General features: G+C 33.6%; 1 protein-coding gene across 1 annotated transcript in view; it reads left to right on the forward strand.

The window, feature by feature from the left end:
• Nucleotides 1-12,767, forward strand: part of KIRREL3 (kirre like nephrin family adhesion molecule 3) — a 1,250,147-nt gene that overhangs the window by 991,925 nt on the left and 245,455 nt on the right. The window contains exon 10 of the mRNA XM_053691559.1: nucleotides 9,906-10,032. Coding sequence (XP_053547534.1) covers nucleotides 9,906-10,032 — 127 coding nt within the window. The remainder of the gene's footprint in view (nucleotides 1-9,905; nucleotides 10,033-12,767) is intronic.

Genomic DNA, 12,767 nt, shown 5'->3' on the forward strand with positions numbered 1-12,767 from the left:
TCACAGAGCAGTGAGACCCCGCAAGACACAGTTACAGTTTTAATCTTTAGTGAATAAGTATTTTCTTTGAATTTATAAGTAGATTATCTTGACACATTTTTATCACATTAGATGGTCTAATCACCTTTATATTACTGTCACATTTAGTTGCAACATCACATGTTGAGACATATTATGTTATATTGTACACCATATTAATATTCACCATATGCTACTTTATGCATTACTCCAAGATTTATCAACATAAATTTGATTTTTTGTATTTAAATACTAGATTTTAGACTGTTTTGCTCCACAATCGTGTTTTATTTACTATGTACTTATAAAAATTACAAATTTATCTAAAGAAATCGGAACACTAGGGCACTATTTATAATACAGTGCATACCATTTAGTTGAGCCAAGTCAATATTGGGTTAATGTTTCGCTGTAAATTTCATATATGCTGCTTGTGGAGTGCAGCATTGGTAAAATTACCGTAGTATAGAAACCCCCATTAATACCTATAAAGTACAACGTTAGGACATATTATTAAGAGGACAGATTATTTTGAAAAAAAGTTTACGGCTATGAATATTTCTAGATATAGGGGGAAAAACCCCCCACAGAGGTTAAAATTCATATGCACCCCGGCCAATTAATATAGGGAATTAATATAGGGAAATATTACTGATGGATGAGCCATATAACATATATAGTATAGGAATAGACTATCACTGTTGGGAGATCTATAGAATAGATGGAATAGAAAGAAAATTCCCCTTACACTTATACACATACGTATATCAGATAGAAAGCTAGTCTTTTGTACATATACACGTATATTATAAACAACAAATAGACAGTTTTCTTGCATATATAAGTACATTGGATTTCCTTAACATTTTGTAATTAGGAGACTAGCCACCTTAGACAGGTGTCAGTGATTAATTGTTAAACACACCCCTCTGAAAGGAGGATAATGTTTGTTAGCTGGCTATATAAAGCAGAGGCAGGAATAAGAACAATTTTATGCCTGATGAAACGGTGCAAAACCGAGAAACGCGTTGCATTATTGGGGTCACTGTCAACCCCTTTTTTATCCACCTAACACAGCAATTGTTCTGTTGTGTTTTTTAACTTTTGTTTTTAATAAATATTTGTATTTTACTGGAAATACGCCTTTGAGTGGATATCTTTACCTACCTACTGCCCTGCTGATACATAAGAGTCTCTCTACCTTTTTGGGACTTTGTGTTACCTATTGGAGCCATTTGATTACAGCATTAAGAAATCTGATCTGGGGTGAGCTGCTACACCTGCCTAAAATTTGCAGCTTGTTTCTACCAGCACATAAGTGTGCTCATGGAGTATCATCCCAGTACTACCTGAGAGGTGAGCTGCCACACCTACTTGAATCTGCAGCCTGCTACTACCAGCACATTGGTGTGCTTGTGAAGTGTGTGAGTACCCATTTGGCTCTACTACTGTTATTACTGATTTTTATATCTGTTGATCCTACACATGAGGCGCCCCTCTATTTTCTTCTATTCCTCATAGTTATACCCGGACCAGTCGGCGAGGAGGAGGCAGCCACCACAGGGCTTTTCCACTTGGTTTTGAAAAGGACTCATTTTTGCCTTGATTTTGTAATTATATTTGGACTTCCCTCATTTGAGAGGATTTTATTTCATTTTTCTATTATTTTGTTTTATTTTTTTATCTGTATTGTATACACAATTACCAATTTGCATTTTTTAAAGAGTATATAGATTAATATCACTATCTATATTATCACTAGCGCCCCCTTACTTTGCTGTAAGGCTATATATACACATAGATGGACATCTTAAAGCTTTCGAAGAGACATTGTGCAAACAACCCTCTCACATAAGCGGCAGTACTTCAGAAAATGCCAATTGATCCAAACCTGGTCCAAATCAGCAGGGGAGTGGTGGCGTTTTGGGGCCCCAATGCTTACCACTTACCCACATCAGAAGTACTAATGACCTGGAGTCTGGCCTAGTGTATCGTGCCACGGGGAGTGAAAGAGCTGAAACCGGGAGATTGGAGACTGCCACAGGCATCCCTATACCCTCAACGTATATAGATGACTGATGAGCCGTTTAGCCTATATGACGACGCAGAAAGTCATGAAAACCAGACCTACTGAAATCCCAGCTGGTGTGACTGTTAAAAAACAGTATCCTCACAGAGATCCACCGTTATGCAGCCTTGGCATGCGCTAGAAATAATTTCAAGGCCAGCCATGCAACGCACCGTTCTAAGTCTCTACCCAGTTACGGTACAACAGAATTGGGACCCTGGTTGCTTACCATTGCCGAGCAAAGAAGGGAGCTTTTGGCCTTGCCTGTGACATCCAGATTGACAGTTTAGAAGAATTACCAACACGCATTATATCCCTGATAGTAACTTATTCAACTTTGGTGAGATTACTGCTATTTAAGTCCCTCTGACTGTCCTTATATGAAGATCCACAGATCTGAGAACTTTTTGTGCTATGTAACCGTCTTAGGTGGTTGGCGAGTGGAATAATTAATACATCCCATTAGCTCCCATGTTACTTCATATAGTTTTATTTTATTCAAAGAAAAATATTTATTTCTACTGCTACTTAGGGTGTTTGAGATAGCCAGCAATCCATCTGTCAAATCACTGTTATACATTTAAATAGAGTGTCAGCTACTTTATATGAGCAGGATTGAAGTATGGTCGACAACGTTAAAAGTATAGCTCTATTCTTATAAGATATTTAGTACTTGACATATTCTTTCTACCCTTTTATACTGTTTATCTTGCTGTCAGCGGCCGAGATGGCATGATAAGTTAAAATATGGTATTAAGTGGAGAGCACTATTGCAACAGACTTGAGGTTCCCCTAATGGTGCCCCCTTATGTTATCTACTAGCGTATGTTTAAGTCCTTATACCTACCCTTCATTATATCATTGTATAACGTTTTTTCTAGACAATTTTAATAATAGATAGGCATTCTGCTACCTCACAGTACTAAGCAATACAAGTCTCTTATTTACAACATTATCCAGGGCAATATATTTAGGACCAACTCCATATTCTTCTTTTAATTGCAAATTGTGTATCTATTTATATCTTAATTAGATATTATATGGATCTTTATATTCTAATATACAAAAATGCCCATGACATACATAGCTGCCTTCTGCCCTACAAATATACATATTTATCACAAGTTATTCTATAGCTAGTGTGAAGTCCAAGAATAACCATTGTTTGTGACCTTGTTCTCCATCAATTTGGTCTTGTACTGTTTTCAAATAAGAATTTATTACCCATCATATAAGGTGGGTGATCTAAGGATTAGTAGACATGAAATTACATTACTAGGCAACTGTTTATTCATATATACCCCACTTGCTAGATATGCTGTATCTCCCTGTTTATTAGTTATATTATATCTGTAACTTGTTCTAAGAGTGCCCACGACAGAGGCTAATCTCTCTTGACCTTGATAAGTACCTCTTGAGGAGAGTTAGCTTGAAGCTTCTCTCATAGTTTACAGTATGCCTAGGTCGCTTGATGTTGCATAACACTGCTCTTTAAAAATGGTTAAGCTTGTTCACCCCTCTTGAATGCTGTTTACCTTTGTATTCTTAATTATAAAAGGGAAGGTTTAAGAGCATTTTGAGAAATAAGTAGTAGCAATAAGTAGCAATAAGTAGCAATAAGTAGCAATAAGTTTCAACAGCTGAGCCTAACTGTACCATGTTAATAACACAGTAGTATTCCCCAGGGTTCACAGTCACTGTAACTCAAAGTATAGTTATGTAAATACTCCAATACAAGAACCTGCCGTTAAAGTGTGATGATGTGTATAATCCCCATGGAAAGCACAAGTCCATTTATCACAGCGCAAGTGGAAGTAATTCACATTCAAATGAGGGTATAAGCCTCTACACTCACCCCACTGATGGTCAGCTTTTCTTGTAAGTTTCACTCGAGACGTAGTGGCAGCTTCCAGGTCACAGGTTTCGTCATCCCGGTGAACCGCAGCTCCTGTGCGGAATTATACACTAGACGTACCTTCCTCTAAACGCCACCCGAGTCTTCTGGGCGTCTGACGTCATCATCGGAACATGCCGAAAGGGGGTGTGTGAGGCTTATCCAATCCGATCGCTCCGGCGCCGGTCGAATCTTCAGCTATCACAAGGGGAAAACACTGAACGGCAGGTAAAGAACCAATAGGAGTAGAGGCTCTGAGGGCTCTTGAGAGTAACGGACTCCTTGTAGTCCGTAAATATGAGCAAAAGAAAGAGATTCAAGAGTTCCAATTGTAGAAGAATCAAATGACTTTATTAAGGATAAAATCCAAAGTATACCAGCACGGTAGCAGAGAGACAGCTGTACCATGTTAACTAAGGGATAGAAAACGTCCTCATAGTTATTAATCAATTAATGCTAATATCTTAAATTCTTTCTATCTGGATAGTAGAAAATATCCATATAAAGAAATAAAAAATCCCTCACTAGCACTATATAAGACGCCCATTGCTTCTTTATATACTCTTCATACATTATATTAGATCTCCATTGTTTATTGTACATGTGCACACATATATTCATTCATTATGAGTTATGCAAAGACCCAAAAGTGGTCTATTACTTTCTACCTTCCAACAATTATTCCTAAGGTGGTCAAGGGTCCAAAAGTGGCCCAATATATTGCAAAGAGAAGGTACCTTTCAAGAAAAAATAAATAAAAATCTAAGGTTTCATGTAATATTTTATGCCATGATTTACATTGTTTAAATCAAGCTTGTATAGATGTCTGACTATACTTGTAAAACCTGTGTACAATGGGGTTTTTTCCTTTTTACTTTGTATGCTTAAGAACTTCAATAAAAAAATTAAAAAAAAATTCATGATTTAGACAGAGCAAAAAAAAAAACATTGCATTCTTTGCACCACAAATTAGAAAAATTGGGTTTCGTGTCGCTCTAACTGGTTTCAACTGTTATTTTTTGCACATTAGTGTGGACTGTTTTACATAAGATTTTTTTTTTATTTGTTTGTTCTGTGATGCTCTGAAGGTGTTTTTGATGATAATATCCCGAATAGTAGAGATTGTTCTGTGCACTGAAATTTAAACACAAAATAAATGTGGCGCTATTATCCCTAATGAAGAGTGACTCACTACTTACGTATGCAACATGGGGCGGGTACCAATCTTTATGAGTCACACAACGTTTGAGTTTTGAGCTGTGATGTTGCAGCAAGGTTTGTTTTATAGGGAAAGTCTAGTAAAAAACAAACTTTCATGAGTCAGATAGGACATGCAATTTTAAAAAACTTTCCAATTTACTTTTATCATCAAATTTGCTTTGCTCTCTTGGTATTCTTTGTTGAAAGCTAAACCTAGGCTCATATGCTAATTAATAAACCCTTGAAGGCTGTCTCTTATCTCATTTTGCCAGTTTTTCACATATAGACAGTGCTAGTTCATGTGTGCAATATAGATAATACTGTGCTTACTCCAGTGGGATTATGTATGAGCCAACACTAATTGGCTAAAATGCAAGTCTGTCAAAAGAACTTAAATAAGGGGCAGTCTGCAGAGGCTTAGATACAAGGCAATCACAAAGGTAAAATTTATATTAATATTACCGTGTTGATTATACAAAACTGGGGAAAGGGTAATAAAGGGATTATCTATTTTTTTAAACAATAAAAATGCTGGAGTAGACTGTCCCTTTAATTAATAAATGGATTTAACTGAATCTGCAGCATTGACCACCAAGAAGACCCCAGTGAATCGCTGTGAAATTCATTGCACATCTGTCTGACAAACAAGAGGACAATAACAGTGAATAAAAAAAACAATTGCCACATTTAGATTTATAAACACGGTCTCGGGCATCTAATTTATTCTTCTCATCAAATACATTTATTACCTCTAAAACTGTTTTCCTTCAGCAAAAAGCATCCAGTTCACTTCCTTCCCTGTAGTTTCCTGAAAACCACAACATTCTAAAACACGATAATAATGTATTTTTGCAGCTGGGTGACCAGCACAAGGAACTATACAGGTAGGGCAAGATCTCACCTGTCAAGCCATTGTCAGTTTGACATTTCTCCCCAAAGTTGTGACAGAAAAAAAAAAATCAGTTTCTAGCATTAAATGGGTCAGAGACCTATAACAATGTCTCTGTCACAGATCTACATGACGTTTGCTGGCTTATCTGTTTTCCTCTGTATGAAAAAGGAAGCATTAATTGGTGCTACAACTTAAATATATTATACGTAAATTGCCAGAGGTTATTAAACCCACATAATTGGACTAATTTTAGATTTTCTGAAGCGTTGTTTTTGAATATATTACTGATGGAAGCATTGAAAATATATATCTATATGCATAGATATGATTATATATAGGTATAGATATATACAGATATATATATGATTACATATACATGATTATATATAGGTATAGATATATACAGATATATATATATGATTACATATACATGATTATATATAGGTATAGATATATACAGATATATATATATGATTACATATACATGATTATATATAGGTATAGATATATACAGATATATATATATATGATTACATATACATGATTATATATAGGTATAGATATATACAGATATATATATGATTACATATACATGATTATATATAGGTATAGATATATATACAGATATATATATATATATATATATATATATGATTACATATACATGATTATATATAGGTATAGATATATACAGATATATATATGATTACATATACATGATTATATATAGGTATAGATATATACATATATATATATGATTACATATACATGATTATATATAGGTATAGATATATACAGATATATATATATGATTACATATACATGATTATATATAGGTATAGATATATGCATATATATATATGATTACATATACATGATTATATATAGGTATAGATATATACAGATATATATATATATATATATGATTACATAAACATGATTATATATAGGTATAGATATATACAGATATATATATGATTACATATACATGATTATATATAGGTATAGATATATACAGATATATATATATATATGATTACATATACATGATTATATATAGGTATAGATATATACAGATATATATGATTACATATACATGATTATATATAGGTATAGATATATACAGATATATATATATATGATTACATATACATGATTATATATAGGTATAGATATATACAGATATATATATGATTACATATACATGATTATATATAGGTATAGATATATACAGATATATATATATATATATATATATATATATATATGATTACATATACATGATTATATATAGGTATAGATATATACAGATATATATATGATTACATATACATGATTATATATAGGTATAGATATATACAGATATATATATATGATTACATATACATGATTATATATAGGTATAGATATATACAGATATATATATGATTACATATACATGATTATATATAGGTATAGATATATACAGATATATATATATGATTACATAAACATGATTATATATAGGTATAGATATATACAGATATATATATGATTACATATACATGATTATATATAGGTATAGATATATACAGATATATATGATTACATATACATGATTATATATAGGTATAGATATATACAGATATATATATATGATTACATATACATGATTATATATAGGTATAGATATATACATATATATATATGATTACATATACATGATTATATATAGGTATAGATATATACAGATATATATATGATTACATATACATGATTATATATAGGTATAGATATATACAGATATATATATGATTACATATACATGATTATATATAGGTATAGATATATACAGATATATATATGATTACATATACATGATTATATATAGGTATAGATATATACAGATATATATATATATATATATATGATTACATATACATGATTATATATAGGTATAGATATATACAGATATATATAGGAATATCTATTTAAAAATACATAGAACATAAACTCTGCAGTATTTCCTGTCAGTTGCAATTTCATTTTAAGCTTTTATTTAACCTTTTCGTTAAATGTTTTAATGTTTAACTGATATTTTTATGTATCAAGATAAATTGGTTATATCAGAGCTGTCAATTCAGACATTGAGGCCTATTTATCAAATGTCTGTCGGACCTGATCCGACAGTGCGGATCAGGTCCGACAGACATCGCTGAATGCGGAGAGCAATCGGCCGCCAGCAGGGAGGTGTCAATCAACCTGATCGTACTCGATTGGGTTGAATTGTGGTGATTCTTGAGCAGGCGGACAGGGTTATGAAGCTGCGGTCTTTAGAGTCTGAAGACTCGCCAGAAACACGGCCCTTCAAGCTCCATACAGAGCTTGATAAATGGGCCTCTATGAGACACACTACTTGAGGTCTGTTCTCCAGATCATATTATGGATCAGTAAATTCAATCATTATGGCTCAGAAATCTGCAACATATTTACATTTGTCCTATATCATAAATATTATAATTCTGTCACATTAAAAACATTAAAGTGTTAATTTAATAGTTAAATAATCTTGGAAAAAAATAGATTTCATAAATTATTTTCAATTTCTGTATTCATCAATATTTTGTCAGCTAATTTGAAAAGAATGCAAAATAGATGATATTGATGGTATGTACAACACATCAGTATTATTATTTCATTATCTAACAACACATACATTACAAAATGTTTAAGATTACTTACTATATGCATAGCATTGTTACAAACATTGTTGTAAACTCTATTGCCATATAATGCTAAAGGCATGTGCACAATCCTGAGCATACATCATATAATGCTAAAGGCACGTGCACAATCCTGAGCATACATCATATAATGCTAAAGGCACGTACACAATCCTGAGCATACATCATATAATTCTAAAGGCACATGCACAATCCTGAGCATACATCATATAATGCTAAAGGCACATGCACAATCCTGAGCATACATCATATAATGCTAAAGGCACATGCACAATCCTGAGCCTACATCAATATGCTCTCTTAGAAAGGAGCTCAGTTTCAACAAAAAATACAAAGTGGAACAAAGCAACAAAGGTTTTTTCTTTCATTTTTGTTTTGTTTTATTAATTGTATGTTTTATCTATATCATGAACGCTTATTTTTTATTTCTGTGTCTATTTAAAGGAACACTAAAGTCAGAACTAAACTATCATGATTTATATAGAGCAGCTGTTTTAAACAACTTTTCAATTTACTTACATTATGAAATTGTACACAGTATTTTTAAATTCACACTTTCTGAGGCACAAGCACCTACTGAGCATGTGCACAAGTTCACAGTGTATCCGTATATGCATTTAATGATTGGCTGATGGCTGTCACATGATACAGGAGGTAACAAATATCAGCAAATTGTCGGATTGGGTTAATTAACACCCCCTGTTAGAGGCTGATTGGCCATGAATCTGCAGAGGGCGGCATTGCACAAGTATTTCACAAGAACTGCTGGTGCAATGATAAATGCCGACAGAGTATGCTGTCGGCATTTATCGATGTGTGGCGGACATGAACCTCTACAGTGAATCATGTCTGCCCGCACATTGATAAATCTACCCCCAAGTGTTGTTGGTGTTCATGTGTTGATTAGGCCACTCTACTGTATTTAATGGTCTGTTAATAAATCAGTCCCATTGGAAAACATAGTTAGTGTAGTCTTATTTGACTTTTTACTAGTAAATTTTTATGGGTTACTATGATCTCACCCATCAAAACTTTCATCTAAAAGTTCTGTATAAATCATTATGCGTTTACAAGAAGATAAAAAAACTCATGTCTTGTTCTCCCTCACAGGTGCTGAGTAATGAAAACACCTTAACACTAAAGAATGTCCGGCAGGAAGATGCTGGCAAATATGTGTGTCGAGCGGTAGTACCCCGCGTTGGTGCCAGTGAGAGGGAACTCACTCTGACAGTAAATGGTGAGAAATAAGTATATGGTTTCACTATGGCTTATTATCAGATGTAAAATCATTGCTGACACTGCTCACCTACCTCTGTATAAGATGAGTCACATGAGTAACACCCAATTAAATGAGTCAGTTGTACCTAAACTAATTAGTGATCTATCTATCTAGAATATTGCATACAATATTTAGTCACAATGCAGTCTGACCACTCACATTTTATTATGCATTCTAAAGCATGTTTGGTTACAATAAACACAAATGGACAGTCATATCTTGAACTGCCTGGCTATGCCCTCAAAGTTCCATATGACCCAACCCCCGAGGCCACTCGATCAGTGCCCATGTGTTGCTAAGGCTCCAATCCTAGCCTCCAGGATGTACAAAACAAATGTTAAGTGTTATGTCACAGTAAATGCAACAAATATTTAGAAATGTTCCTGCAGGGACACCCTTAGCATTTGCGGAGGCCCTGGGCAAGACAAATTTTGTGGGGCCCCACAGCCCAGAGCTCTTATTTCCCTCCCCTTTATGCCATCCACCCCCCCCCCCTTTATGTCATTCCCCCTGTATGACCCACACATGTCCCAAAATTCAGTGTTACCTATATAAAGAATAACATTATGTATTACACCTCCTGATACCATAAACACTTCTTCATAAACTAAATAAAGGATGTACATTGCACCTTTTTATACCCTCACCCTTGGCAGTGTGGGGCCGGGGCGGGTGCCCCTCTCGCCCAGTTTAAAGGGCAGGTCTGTGTTCCTGACTGGATCTCTAATTCAGTCTAGGAGATTAGCCTAGGTTCAGATATCCTTGTGAGATTGCCTATGGGTCTCTGAGAAGGTTAGATTATAATCAAAATGTAATGAGCATCTCTTCACCTGCGTATGTGAGGTGCCCAATGCAAGACATCTCAAGCATGAAACAATAACAGCTTACAAAGCATAAAGAATTGTTGTCTTAGAGATCTCCTGGAGATAAAGCATGATCGGACCATGGGCTTTCTCTAGTTTTTCACGTACAGTAATATCAAGTTTGCAAAATCCATAAAGACTCTATTGCCCTTGTGAAGTATGTTGTCTCATTGTTTTGTCTTGCTACCACAAAGATGGTGAGGGTGTCTTTATCTACATTTTTTTTTCTTTTACTTTTATTTTTCAATTTTTCTTATTTTTTTGCACATTGTTGTCTATTTTATCAAGGGATTTGTTTTCTCAGTTTAATTTGTCTGTAACATGCTGAAGGCATTTTTACACCTTAATACTGGAGTGAATTCTAGGCGCTTAAAGGTGAAGAGTTACAAGATAAATGCTGCTCCAGTGATTATAACGGAGAGTTTGTGACAACTTATGTATGTGACAAGGGGCAGGTACAAATTTCTTTAAGTTGCTAAACTTTTTAGTTGCAACATTGCATCATTGTGACAACATTTTTCCATGCGATATTAGTTTCACTGTGGTATTTTAATGAATTTTCCTATTGATCCATGAGTTGCATTATGTCTGACATTACTACTATATTAAAAACACAATAAATGACATCTGAAAACACTCACTCCATTGCCAACTAATTAATACGTTGGATGAATCTGTTGTCGATATTCTTAAATATTTCTATATTATATCATAACACTCTGTCATTGTTATTTATTATGCTGAATACAACATATAATTATCTTTAATGACATGTTTCAGCTTTGTATGTTTAACGTAAGGTGGATACAAAGCGGTTTCCCTTTAATAGTTTTTGTGTATATCATTATGTATTGTTAATATTTCTCCCTGGCTTTTATTTAAATTTCTTTTTATCATTTTCCATGAGCCACAAAAGATTTTCTTTCGTTTATTGGTTATAAAGCTGGCATTTTGCCCACTACTGCAATGAGCGATTTCTGTCCATGTACATAATTAATTATAGATGAGTATCCCAGCTGGGTGTTTTCTAAACACAAAATGTAGAAATTAAAAAAAAAAACAATCTAATTTCCTTTAGAGCTACAAACTCTGTAAGTGAATCTTATGAGGCATAGACAACTGGGACAAAGAGAAAGTATAATATTGTTAAAATATATTACATTTAATTCAAAATGAACATACTGTAACTACATTTTATTTTAAGAATAAATCTCGTTTCTAGGGGCAGTAAAGCCAAAATTAAACAGTAATGAGTTAGATGGACCAGCAATTTTACCAAAATTTCCAATTTACTTCTGATGTCAAATATGTTTTATTTGCCTTTATTGAAAAGGAAACCTAGGTAGGGTAATAGGAACTAAGGAACGTCTTTCTTTAGCACTTTATGGCATGAGTGTTTGCAACTATGTTTAAAGAAATGTCATACATAGTTACATACACTAATGCCACAGAATGCTACAGACTGTCTATGGCAGCAAAGTTTGCAAGTATGTATAACATTGATATAAACAATGTTGCAAACACTGCTGCCAGATGGATAAAGACACGTGCATGCTCCGGAGAACTAAGCAAAACTGATAATAGAAATAAATTGGAAAATTGTTTAGAATTCTATGCTCTATCCAATCCATTTAAGTTTCATTTTGACTTTACTGTCCCTTTAATGATATAGATGGACAACTATCTAGCAAGGTTTACTCGTCAGCTAAGGATACCTAGAGAACTACATAAATCTGATAAGCAATACATTCACATTTTTTTATTCCATGCTCTATCTAAACCAAAAGGTGGCCATAACAGTAAAGTAAATAGCATTCGGAATCTGTTATA

Source organism: Bombina bombina, chromosome 8, assembly GCF_027579735.1.
Source record: "Bombina bombina isolate aBomBom1 chromosome 8, aBomBom1.pri, whole genome shotgun sequence".
In the NCBI taxonomy this organism is placed as follows: Eukaryota; Metazoa; Chordata; class Amphibia; order Anura; family Bombinatoridae; genus Bombina; species Bombina bombina.